This window comes from Saccopteryx bilineata, chromosome 9 (assembly GCF_036850765.1).
Source record: "Saccopteryx bilineata isolate mSacBil1 chromosome 9, mSacBil1_pri_phased_curated, whole genome shotgun sequence".
Classification (NCBI taxonomy): Eukaryota; Metazoa; Chordata; class Mammalia; order Chiroptera; family Emballonuridae; genus Saccopteryx; species Saccopteryx bilineata.
The window spans coordinates 18,256,706-18,269,697 of record NC_089498.1 but is presented as its reverse complement, the minus strand read 5'-3'; the positions used below and the strand labels follow the sequence as shown (position 1 = coordinate 18,269,697).

General features: G+C 47.5%; 1 protein-coding gene across 1 annotated transcript; it reads right to left on the bottom strand.

Moving 5' to 3' along the window:
* Positions 1-2,077: 2,077 nt before the first annotated feature.
* Positions 2,078-3,992, bottom strand: THAP11 (THAP domain containing 11). Its single transcript, XM_066243524.1, has one exon. The coding sequence runs from the start codon at positions 3,671-3,673 to the stop codon at positions 2,774-2,776; it is 900 nt and encodes a 299-aa protein (XP_066099621.1). The 5' UTR covers positions 3,674-3,992; the 3' UTR covers positions 2,078-2,773.
* Positions 3,993-12,992: the final 9,000 nt, after the last annotated feature.

Here is a 12,992-nt window from a genome sequence, read left to right as displayed (position 1 = left end):
CTGGCCAGGTATCTTTCAGTATTCTTGTTTTTCCAGAAGTTTTGCTCCGCAGGGACCCCACTCTGTCCTTTTAGAGATGGCTGGTAAGACTAAGCCAAGCTTATTAAATCCCAGGTCTGGCCTGACCAGGCGGTGGTGCAGTGGATAGAGCGTCGGACTGGGTTGTGGTAGACCAGGTTCGAGACCACGAAGTTGCCAGCTTGAGCGTGGGCTCATCTGGTTTGAGCAAAAGCTCACCAGCTTGAGCCCAAGGTCGCTGGCTCAAGCAAGGGGTTACTCGATCTGCTGAAGGCCCACAGTCAAGGCACATATGAGAAAGCAATCAATGAACAACTATGGTGTTGCAACGCACAATGAAAAACTAATGATTGATGCTTCTCATCTCTCCATTCCTGTCTGTCCCTGTCTATTCCTCTCTCTGACTCTGTCTCTGTAAAATAAATAAATAAATAAATAAATCCATCCATCCATCCATCCCAGGTCTGTATTACTTTGCCTCATGCTCTTTTTTTTTTTTTTAATTTTATTCATTTTAGAGAGGAGAGAGAGAGAAAGAGAAAGGGGGGGGGGGGAGGAGCAGGAAGCATCAACTCCCATATGTGCCTTGACCAGGCAAGCCCAGGGTTTTGAACCAGTGACCTCAGCATTCCAGATCAACGCTTTATCCACTGCGCCACCACAGGTCAGGCTGCCTCATGCTCTTATTACCCAGCCAGTGAGAACTCTACATTGGCCTGCTTGTGGTGCATCTGGGACCCCCTTGCTGAGCTGTCCTCCCCACAAGAAGCAAAACACTGGATAGGTTGTGTACACATACCTTCATACACCAAAGTCCTGGCCAGAGCCAGGCCCTCACACTTTCCTGGGAGTACTGCTAAGAGGTTTCACATGAGCCAAAGCAGAAAGTGTTAAGTTCCTTCAACAAACTGAAGCTAAAGTATACACTAAAGAGCATGGTCTGAGCTTGGATAAGCCCTTGCTTCCTAGTGAAGGAGAGGGGACATAGGGGACATGTGAGCAACTGGCCCAATAGATACAGGCAAAGGGCTTCAGTCCCAGCTGGCCTGCAAGGGCACTTCTGTGCTTCCACCACCTTACCACTAGCTAGAACTCTAGAAAGGAAGAGATCCAGTCTCTTCTCCAACCCAGCACCTGCACAGTCTATCCTGACTCCACCTCCCCACCAAAGGCCAAGGACGAGAGCAGAGACTGAGGAACATTTTACAGTCCTTTCAGTTTGCAGCCACAAAGAAAGTCTCCAAGCAAGTAGTTTTTTCCGTAAGTAATAAATAGATAAGGGAATGTTTTAGGGAGCCCAAGAATTGTCCATTTGTGCCCAACACTTATAGCAAACAGGGCTAGCTTTAAAAGCATTTGCTTCTCTTCACTAGATTTGAGCAAAATAACTTGGAGCTATAGATAAAAATGGCATATCACTCCTACAAAGTCCAATCTTAAGAAAGATGGAAATATTCAAGAAAATTAGTCAAGGAGTTATGAATCCCAATTCCTACTCCTTAAAGTGTTCTATGTATCCAGCTCCTTCATACTGAGAGTACCAAGGCCAAAGATATTTGTATAAGAGGCCTTGTAGCTGCAGGAGCCAAGGCTGGTTCCAACTGTGGCCTTCGCTAACTTGAGTAATTGCATGCCCATGTTTGTCAGACACTGTACTGGGCCTAAGGGCTATAATGGTGAGTAAAATTCAACCCTAGCTGAAAGATCATGAGAAATTCAAAACCCTCAAAAAGGTAGGTTGTCAAAATTTAATTTACTTCTCAGTTGTTCCTTCTCCCTACTCAAAGGACACAGGTTGCTAATCCATGGAGAAACTGGGACCATTTGGTGCAGTTTCCAAAATGGCAAGAGCTGAGCCAGAATATCTGTGAGGGGTTAAGAGGCCAGGTCCATGTGCTTAGGACTCCTTTATGGAGAAATCTCTGCTTCCAGGGTCAATCTGGTCCTTGAGACCTAAGGCTGAGGCCTATCAGTAGGCCCATGTTTCAGGCCCACTTAGCTAAGTCCTTATAAAAATGAAATGGTGAAAATAAATAAAAATGAAATGGCGAAACCCAAATAAAAACCTTACTTTCTGTTTAATTCATTTTGCCAAACAAACACAGTGAAAACTTTAGTCTGACTAATTGTACAGAAAATAGAATTTGTAACCAGTAGCAAACATAACAAGATAAACCTAAGTCCCTGGCAAGCTGGATCTTCATCAGCATGTCACCTAGATCCCCTAGTAGGCCTCCTGGGGAGGGAGGTCTTAGGAGGCATAGGCACAGATCTGCCAGTCCCCATCAGAATCACAGGCTGCATCTGGGAAAGAAAAGCACAAAAAGGAGAACTGATGTCACTTGGCTCCCTTATCACTTACACACAGAAGAGTTGTCTCTGATTGCTGGCCAACCTCAAGGTGTTGTCTTCCCCAACCCATAGTCCTTGGGCATCCCACCTGCATCCCTAAAGGGTAAGTTTCAAGTTCAGTGGTTCCTAAGCCTCTGCTTAACTAGAACCCACAACATAAACAGGGGTTAAGGGAGAGGGGGAAGACAGTCATAATTGTTGGTGTCACCAGTGCACAGTCCGAGGTCCCAGACTTCAGGAGGAAACAAGACCGCCAGGTCACCAGCATCAATCAGTCCAGCTGCCCTAAGCCTCAGTACAGTTAACCAGTGTCCCAAGAGTATAAGGGAGTTCGCAACGTCGGCCTGCAGGCCTCCTAGTCTGGCAGAGGCCGGGGAGTCCAAAAAGCCACAGGGAGATCCGTTCACATTCCGTGCTTCTTGCGGATGACAGCCATGGCCAGCAGCCGATCCTTTTCGCGGAGCTCTTCGCGCAGCTTGGCCTCGGTGAGACGTAGGTGGCGGATGCTGCCCTTCATCTCCTTCATCTTCACCTCCATCAGCGCCAGGATGTCCCGCTGCTCGTTCAGCTTGCGCAGGAGCTCCTCCTCCGTGGTGCCTGACGACAACGAGTACGAGTGGTCGGAGCCAGTATCAGGGAAGCCCTCTTCTCCCACTACCACCAATTGGGGACCCATAGGGCACTCGGCGGCCTCCAGCCCTGCGGTGGCCGCCTCTAGCTCCGAAGCGGCAGCTGCGGCGGCTGCACCCTCTGCGGCCGCGAATTCCACTTGCACTGTCAGATCGATGGGCTTCACGTCTTCTCCGGTGGGAGGAGTGGGCGCGGGTGGCACGGATCCAGGAGCCTGGCTGCCGTCTACAGCGGCCTGAAGGGTGAGGAGCACAGCCGCAGAGGCAGACACCAGGTTCGACTGCAACTGGGCCGTCTGGGCGGTGGAAGCTGACGGCGGCGGCGGCTGCGGCTGTTGCTGCTGCTGCTGTTGCTGCTGCTGCTGCCTGCGGCGAGCGGCCGCGGCCCCCGCAGGTCTGCGTGCTACTTTGCGCTCATTAACGCCGCGCAGCGGAAAGATGGTGGGGACGCGCACAGTGTAGGTCTTGCGGCCGCCCTGGAAGTGGACGCTGCAGAGACGGTGACCTGTGGTGGGTTGGAAGGTGGAGAAGCAACCACTGACGCCAGCACGAGACACGTTCTTGAGCCAGAGGCGCCGCAGCTCAGCGTCCTTGGGAAACGTGTAGAAGTGCAGCGCCTTGTCCCGATGTGAGTTGTTGTAGCAGCCCGGCACGCAGCACGTAAAGCCAGGCATGGCTGCGCCGCGCGGCCCGGCCCACCGACCTCCTGAGCCCTTCGACGGCCCGGTCGTCTGCCGCCGCCGCCCGCCCCTCGACGGGCGGCGCCGCGCGAGGCCTTAGGCGGCTTCCCACTACTGCTGCTCGGCACCGGCTGGCCCGGCGCCCCGTGCCCAGAATACGCTTTTCGCTGGCCCGTGCTGCGCCGCCCGCCAGGCCGCCCGCCTGCGCTCGGGAGTCGGCCCCGGGGACGCCGCACAGGACCGCCTAGGAAGGAGGACTACGCCCCCCACAATGCACCGCGCCAGAGGCCGCTCACTTCCGGAGCGGGGCGTGCTTATTCTGGCCGCTTTGCAAGGAACCGCCACGGCCCATGCAGAGCAGATTCTTTCCCCGACCTGGCTCATCCGGGTGGACTAAAGAGGCGTACTGTATTCGATTGGAGCGCTGTAGCCTGGACCACTCTTTTAAAAGACCCGAAATCCTCTTGGGTATCGGAGGGCGCGCGCTCCTGCGATGCGCAAGCGCCTTGGGCACATGTCCATGGAAACTACAAGTCCCGTAATGCCTGGCGCTGAACACAGAGACTGCGGCCTGGAGCGCCGCCTAAGGGAGAGGTCGGGTTATTGAGAACCAGGATTTGGGTGAGATGGTATCGCTTGCTGCTAGCAGCGGCATTCCTGTGGGAGTAAGGGGGGGAGCCCCCTAAAGACTTTAGGATGATTTTTTTTCTTCTTTGGGGATTATCCTCCAACTCAGCCATTGCTTGTGTTGACTTACTATTAGTCGAAACATAGTAATCAATAGGCACCTACTGTGAGAGGGGCACAGTGCAGGGAGTTGGAAACCTTGACAGACCGACCGTCCCAACTACCTAGAGGGATGAGGGCCCTACATTTGTATAATAGATGTGAATGCACGCTAATGAATTTCTAATTACAGAAATAAAAGCTCCACAGGAATGAACTGGACAGAGGAAAAAATGAGAAGTAGAGGCCCAGGAAGAAAAAAGCGAATAAAAGGTTGGGCAGAAAAAAAAAGGTTGGGCGGGGTGCCTACCTGTGGTGCAGTGGATAAAGCATCAACCTGGAACGCTGAGGTTGCCGGTTGGAAACCCTGGGCTTGCCAGGTCAAGGCACATTTGGGAGTTGATGCTTCCTGCTCCTCCCCCCCTTCTCTCTCCCTTTCTCTCTCTCTCTAAAAATGAATAAATAAAAAAACCTAAAAAGAAAAACAAACGGTTGGGTGGGGAGGAGTAGAGATAGGTCTGGCCCAAGGCTCCACTCTAAACCTCTTAGAAGGAGGTGGCCAGGGCAGCAGAGGCGGAAACATACCAACCTGAGCCATATTTAAAAGATTTGGGCCTGACCAGGCGGTGGCGCAGTGGATAGAGTGTCGACTGGGGTCACTCGGTCGGCTGCCCCCCCCCCCCCAAGGCACATATGAGAGAGAAATCAATCAATGAGGAACCGCAATGAAGAATTGATGTTTCTCATCTCTCTCCCTTCCTGTCTGTCCCTATCTGTCCCTCTATCTGACTCTGTCTCTCCCACAAGAAAAAACAATAAAAGATTTGGGATTTTATTCTGCAGGTGATTGAGAGCTGTTAAACATGAGGACTGACAGGATTTGTATTGTAACAAGAAACTTCCCTTCTCCCTCGACTTCTATGGGGAAAATGTTCTAAAGGACAAGAGAAACTGAAAAAGCAGAGGGAAGGCCAGGCAGTCATCCAGGGAAATTACCTGCAAGGTAGCTCTTTTTGCTGACTTCTCCCTTTGTCCTCCTACTTACTCTTCATCTTTCTCCTGACTCTTTCTCCTAGTTTTTTTCTCTCCTGACTCCAGACCACGGGTATAAAATTAAAACCTGGTTTGTATTATTTGTAATGATTTGATGTAAAAGTAAGATAGACTGGGAATTAAAAAAAAATTGATTGATTTTAGAGAGAGGGGAAGAGGCAGAAAAAGAAACATTGATTTGTTGTATGTGTCCTCATGGGACACATACCTGCAACCTTGGAGTATATATATGATGCTCTAACTGAGCTACCCCATCAGGGCTAGACTGGGCCTTTAAAAGCTTGCAAAATAAAGCAACAACGTTCCAAGTTAACTTTTTTTTTTTTTTAAAGATTTTACTTACTGATTTTACAGGGAAAGGAGAGAAGAGGGGGGAGGGGAGAGAAGTATCAACTCATAACTGCTTTTATTTTTTGTTTATTGTTATTTATTATAAAAAGGGACCCATATATCTTTAAAAGATTTTTTTTGTTGATTTTAGTGAGAGGAGAGAGAGAAAAGGAAGGAACGAAAGAAGGAAGGAAGGGCCTAACCAGGCGGTGGCGCAGTGGATAGAGCGTCGGACTGGGATGCAGAGGACCCAGGTTCGAGACCCAGAGCTCGCCAGCTTGAGCGCGGGCTCATCTGGTTTGAGCAAAAGCCCACCACCTTAAACCCAAGGTTGCTGGCTTCAGCAGGGGGTTACTCGGTCTGCTGAAGACCCACGGTCAAGGCACATATGAGAAAGCAATCAATGAACAACTAAGGTGTTGCAACACGCAATGAAAAACTAATGATTGATGCTTCTCATCTCTCTCCATTCCTGTCTGTCCCTGTCTATCCCTCTCTCTGAAAAAAAAAAAAATCTGGCCCAGGCCCTGGCCTGTTAGCTCAGTGGTATAGCATCGGCCTGGCGTGTGGAAGTCCTGGGTTCAATTCCTGGTCAGAGCACACAGGAGAAGCACCCATCTGCTTCTCCATCCTTCCCGCTCTCCTTCCTCTCTATCTCTTTCTTCCTCTCCCGCAGCCAAGTCTCCTCTGAAGCAAAGCTGGCCCAAGCACTGAAGAAGGCTCCATGGCCTCCACCTCAGGCACTAGAATGGTGCCAGCAGCAACAGAGCAATACCCCTTGGTGGGCATGCCAAGTGGATCCCAGGCGGGCACATGCAGGAGTCTGTCGAACTACCTCTCAGCTTCTGACTTCGGAAAAATACAAAAAAAAACCCAAAAACACACACACAAAAAAAAAACATAAAACAAACCCAAACATATCTGGAATGCAAGACTTTCTCCCCACTGCCCTGCCCAGCCTTTATCTTGTCACCTCTAAAGAAAGGCAAGAGCCTGACCTGTGGTGGCGCAGTGGATAAAACGTCGACCTGGAAATGCTGAGGTCGCCAGTTCGAAACCCTGGGCTTGCCTGGTCAAGGCACATATGGGAGTTGATGCTTCCAGCTCCTCCCCCCTTCTCTCTCTCTGTATCTCTCTCTCCTCTCTCTCTCTCTCTCTCTCCCCTCTCTAAAAATGAATAAATAAAATAAAATAAAATTAAAGAAAGGCAAGAATCTGTCATATGTCTCCCTACTTCCAATCCTGCCTCCTCTACATTCTTGTTCTTCAAGTAGCTGCCAAAGAAAATGTGATTACATAATACCTCTGCTTAAATCCCTCCAGTGGCCTACTGCATTTAGAATAATGTCCAAACTCCTTTCCAGAGCCTGCAGAGCCTCCCATGGTCTATCCCTTGCCAATCTCTCACTCCTTCCCTCACTTCATAAACTTAGTGTTTGTTTTTTAAGATTTTATTTATTCATTTTTTATTTTAGAGAGAGTAGAGAGAGAAAGAAGGGGGGAGGAACAGGAAGCATCAACTCCCATATGTGCCTTGACCAGGCAAGCCCAGGGTTTCAAGCTGGCGTCCTCAGCATTCCAGGTCGACGCTTTATCCACTACACCACCACAGGTCAGGCGTGTGTTTTTCTTTTATTTCTTTTTTTAAAATTATTTTTATTTATTTATTCATTTTAGAGATGAGAGAGAGAGAGAGAAGAGGGGGAGGAGCAAGAAGCATCAACTCTCATATGTGCCTTGACCAGGCAAGCCCAGGGTTTTAAACTAGCGACCTCAGCGTTCCAGGTCAATGCTTGATCCACTGCGCCACCACCAATCAGGCTGTTTTTCTTTTAAACAAGTAGAAATTACCCTGGCTGGATGTCTTGGTTGGTTGGAGCATTGTCCCCATATTGCAGAGGTTGCAGGTTTGATCCCTGTTCAGGGCACATGCAGAAACAGATCTAAGTTTCTATCTCTCTCCTTTCTTCTCTCTCTAAAATCAATAAATAAATTTAAAAAAATAAACAAGTAGTAAATATGAAGTTTAATCAATTATGCAAATACATAGAATAATATCATGATAAAGTAAGTTCATGTCTCAAACCATTTTGAAAAGATCTTTGTATTTTTTCTATATTATCCACTTCAAGCCTTTATAATAAATAAATAAATAAAAAGAAGTAAATATTATCCTTAAGTGATTCATGATGACCATGGAAATGTGACTGCAAAAGGCTAGCAAATTCAGTGAGACAACACAGAGGTCAAATCTAAATGACAAAAAATATTGAACCTGACCAGGCAGTGGCTCAGTGCATAGAGCGTTGGACTGGGATGCGAAGGACCCAGGTTTGAGACCCCCGAGGTCGCCAGTTTGAGCGCAGATTCATCTGGTTTGGGCAAAAGCTCACCAGTTTGGACCCAAGCTCGCTGTCTCGAGCAAGGGGTTACTTGGTCTGCTGAAGACCCACAGTCAAGGCACATATGAGAAAGCAATCAATGAACAACTAAGGTCTCACAATGAAAAACTGATGATTGATGCTTCTCATCTCTCTCCGTTCCTGTCTGTCCCTATCTATCCCTCTCTCTGACTCTGTCTCTGTAAAAAAAAAAAAAAAAAAGAAATATTGATATGGCCTGATGTGTGGTGGAGCAGTGAGTAAAGCATCGACCTGGAATTCTAAGGCTGCCAGTTTGAAGCCCTGGGCTTGCCCAGTCAAGGCACATACTGAAGTTGATGCTTCCTGCTCCCCCCTTCTCCCTCTTTCTCTCTCTCTGTCCTCCTTCTCTCTCTCCTCTCTAAAATGAATAAAGTCTTAAGAAATAAAATTATAAAAATACTGATATGGTTTTTTTTAAACTTTATTTATTTTTATTTATTCATTTTATTTATTATTTTTTTTATTTATTAACTTTAGAGAGGAGAGGGAGAGACAGAGAGAGAGAAGGGGGGGAGGAGCTGGAAGCATCAACTCCCATATGTACCTTGACCAGGCAAGCCCAGGGTTTTGAACCGGCGACCTCAGCATTTCCAGGTCGACTCTTTATCCACTGCGCCACCACAGGTCAGGCCTGATATGTTTTTACTGTGCAGTTCTCTTGTTTTGAAAAGCAACATTAGGCCCTGGCCGGTTGGCTCAGTGGTAGAGCGTCGGCCTGGCATGCGGGAGTCCCGGGTTCAATTCCCGGCCAGGGCACACAGGAGAGGCGCCCATCTGCTTCTCCTCCCCTCCCCCTCTCCTTCCTCTCTGTCTCTCTCTTCCCCTCCCGCAGCTGAGGCTCCACTGGAGCAGTTTGCCCAGGTACTGAGGATGGCTCTGTGGCCTCTGCCTCAGGCAACACCCCAAGATCGCCCCCTGGTGGGCATGCCGGGTGGATCCCGGTCGGGCGCATGCGGGAGTCTGTCTGACTGCCTCCCCGTTTCCAACTTTGGAAAAATACAAAAAAAAAAAAAAAGAAGCAACATTGCCTGATCTCTGGTGATGCATGGATGAGAAATGCTGAGGTCACAGGTTCAAAACCCTGGGCATTTGCCCGGTCAAGGCACATATGAGAAACGACAGCTGTGAGTTGATTCTTCTTGCTCCTCTCTTCACCTTTCTTTCTCTCTCCTCTCTCTAAAGCCAGTAAATAAAATATATATATTTTTTGCTTTATTATTATTAAGTGAGAGGAGGGGAGATAAACCCCCACATTTGTCCTGACCGGGATCCTTTGTTTAGGGCCGATACTTGAATCAACCAAGCTATCCTCAGTGCCCTGGGCCAACACTGGAATCAATCAAGCCACTGGCTGTGGGAAGGGAAGAAGGAGAGAAATGGGAGAGGGAGGAACAGAGAAGCAGATAGTTGCTTCTCTTGGGTGCCCTAACTGGGAATTGAACCTGGGACATCCATACAGCAGGCCACCACTTTATCCATTGAGCCAACTGGCCAGAACCCTTTGTTTTCTTTTTTATGTATGTATATATGTATTTTGAGAGAGCAGGGAGAGAGAGAGATAGAGACAAGAACATAGGGCCGCTCCTTTATGTGCCCTGACCGGGGAATCAAACTGGCAACCTCCACACTCTGGGACAATGTTCCAACCAACCAAGCTATATGGCTAAGGCTTAATTTTTATTGATTTTTTAAAAATATTTATTTATTTATTTATTTATTTATTTATTTACAGAGACAGAGAGTAAGTCAGAAAGAGGGATAGACAGGGACAGACAGACAGGAACAGAGAGAGATGAGAAGCATCAATCATTAGTTTTTCATTGCTCATTGCAACACCTTAGTTGTTCATTGATTGCTTTCTCATATGTGCCTTGACCGCGGGCCTTCAGCAAACCGAGTAACCCCTTGGTGGAGCCAGCGACCTTGGGTTCACGCTGGTGGGCTTTTCCTCAAAGGAGATGAGCCCGCACTCAAGCTGGCAACCTCTGGGTCTCGAACCTGGGTCCTCTGCATCCCAGTCCAACGCTCTATCCACTGCGCCACTGCCTGGTCAGGCAATTTTTATTGATTTTTAGAGAGAGAGAGGAAGGGAGAGAGGGGAGGGAGAAGGGAAGCATTCATTTTCTGTTGTTCCACTCAGTCATGCATTCTTTGGTTGCTTCCTGTGTGTACCTTGATCAGGGATTGAAGCTGCAACCTTGCTGTTTCCAGATGATGCTCTTAACGAACTGAACTAACCGACCAGGGCCTTTTTTTTTTTTTTAACACAGGTACAGGTATGCCCATACCTGTTCAAGTAATTGATACTTTATACCCAGTTGAAGAGCAAAAAGGAGAATGACATAGGCAACTCAGAACTCAAGTTCCACATCAGCTCCCATGAAAATTTAAGAAGGTGGGGATAGCACTGTCATTGGTGAAAAACATGGTAATAGAGTCTCCAGTCATAACAGAACTTTTTTTTTTTTTTAAGAGAGACACACAGACAGAAAGAGAGACAGATGAGAAGCATCAATTCTTTGTTGCGGCACTTTAGTTGTTCATTGATTGCTTTCTCATATGTGCCTTGACTGGGGGGCTCTAAGCAGAGTGAGTGACCCCTTGCTCAAGCCAGAGATCTTGGACTCAACCATTGGTCTTGGGCTTCAAGCTAGTGACCTTTGGGCTCCAGTCAGCAACCATAGGGTCATGTCTATGATCCCACGCTCAAACTGGTGACATCACACTCAAGCTGGTGAGCCTGCACTCAAGTCGGCAACCTCGGGGTTTTGAATCTGGTTCCTCTGTGTTCAAGGCCAATGCTCTATCCACTGCACCATCAGCTGGTCAGGTAGAACCTTTTTAAAAAATTTTTTTAGAAAAATCTTTCAGTCCTGGTCAGTGGCGCAGTGAATAGAGGTCTCCTGTTCAATCCCAGGGTCACCAGCTTGATCCCGATGTTGCAGGTTTGAGTCCTGGTCAGGAAACATATGAGAAGCAATTAATGGGCCTGAGCAGGTGGTGGTGCAGTGGACAGAACGTCAGCCTGGGATGCAGAGAACCCAGGTTCAAAACCCCAAGGTTGCTGGTTTGAGCACAGGGTCACTGGCTTGAGCATGGGATCACAGACATGAACTGATGGTCACTGGCTTGAGCCCAAAGGTCGCTGGCTTGAAGCCCAAGGTTGCGGACTTGAGCCCAAGGTCGCTGGCTGGAGCAATGGGTCACTGGCTTGGCCAGAGCCCTCCTGTCAAGGTACATGAGAAAGCAATCAATGAACAACTAAGGTGCTGCAACAAAGAATTAATGCTTCTCATCTCTCTCCCTTCCTGTCTGTCTGTTCCTGTGTCCCTCTTGCTAAAAATAAAAAAGAAAGAAAGAAAAAAGAAAAGAAACAATCAATGGGTGCACAACTAAGTGGAACGAGTTGATGTTTGCCTCTCCCTCCCCCGCTCAAAAAAATACTTTTTAATTTGATTTTAGGGAAGAGAGAAAGAAACATCAATTTGTTCTTCCATTTATTCATGCATTCATTGGCTGATTCTTTTTTTTTTTTTTTTTTTTAGATTTTATTTATTCATTTTAGAGAGGAGAGGGGGTAGAGTGGGGTGGGAGAGTAGGAAGCATCAACTCCCATTTGGCAAGCCCAGGATTTTGAACCTGTGACCTCAGAGTTCCAGGTCAACACTTTATCCAATGCGCCAACACAGGTCAGGCTTATTGGTTGATTTTTGTATGTGCCCTGACTGGGGATGGAAACTGCAACCTTGGCATATGGAGACAGCACACTAATCAACTGGGCTACCTGGCCAAGGCCAACAGAACTTTTGAGAGCTGTAATTATCTCAGAATTTTACATTTGGAGATCATAACATCTCTGGGCCTGCTAGCTTCAGAGCCTGCAAACTGGTGTCTTGATAGTCAATGAGCCTACAGAGTGGTCTTTACATATATAAATCTGACCAGCCCTGGCGAGATAGCTTGGTTGGTTAGAGCATTGTCCCTAAGCACAGAGGTTGCCAGGGTTCAATCTCCAGTCAGGGCACTTACAGAAATAGATTGATGTTCCTGTCTCTCACTCTCTCACTTCTCTCTAAAATCAATAAAGTATATACGGTATATATATATATTTAATTTATTTTATTTATTAAATTTATTTTAAATTATTTTATTTATTCATTTTTAGAGAGGAGAGAGAGACAGAGAGGAGAGAGAGACAGAGAGAAAGGGGGAGGAGCTGGAAGCATCAACTCCCATATGTGTCTTGACCAGGCAAGCCCAGGGTTTTGAACCAGCGACCTCAGCATTTCCAGGTCAACGCTTTATCCACTGTGCCACCACAGGTCAGGCCTATATATCTATTTAAAATCTGACAAAAATCACATATAGGATATTATTTTTTCCTCCCCCATGGGTCTCCTCACTTTCAGAGGAGATGAGAATGAGAGATATTTTAATAATAGTGACCACCATTTATTAATGGCCTGTTTTTAATGTGTCAAATCCTGAGTTAGGCATTACCTCATTGAATCGTTACAATCCTGTTATTAGATGGGTCCCTTTCTAAAAAATATTTTATTGATTGATTTTAGAGAGAGGGGAGAGAGAGAGAGAAAGAGAGGGAGGGAGGGAAGAGGGGTTGTAGCATGAAGCATCTCGTATGTGCCTCAAACAGGCAGGCCAGGGGTTTCCAACTGGCGATCTCAGCATTCCTGGTCGATACATTATTCACTGAGCCACCACAGGTCAGGTTAGATGGGTCTTTACCGTCAATTTACAGATGAGGAAACCAAGCTTTCTAT

Coding starts and splice junctions, on each gene's coding strand:
- THAP11 (XM_066243524.1), bottom strand. CDS start 3,673: ATGCCTGGCTTTACGTGCTGCGTGCCGGGCTGCTACAACAACTCACAT.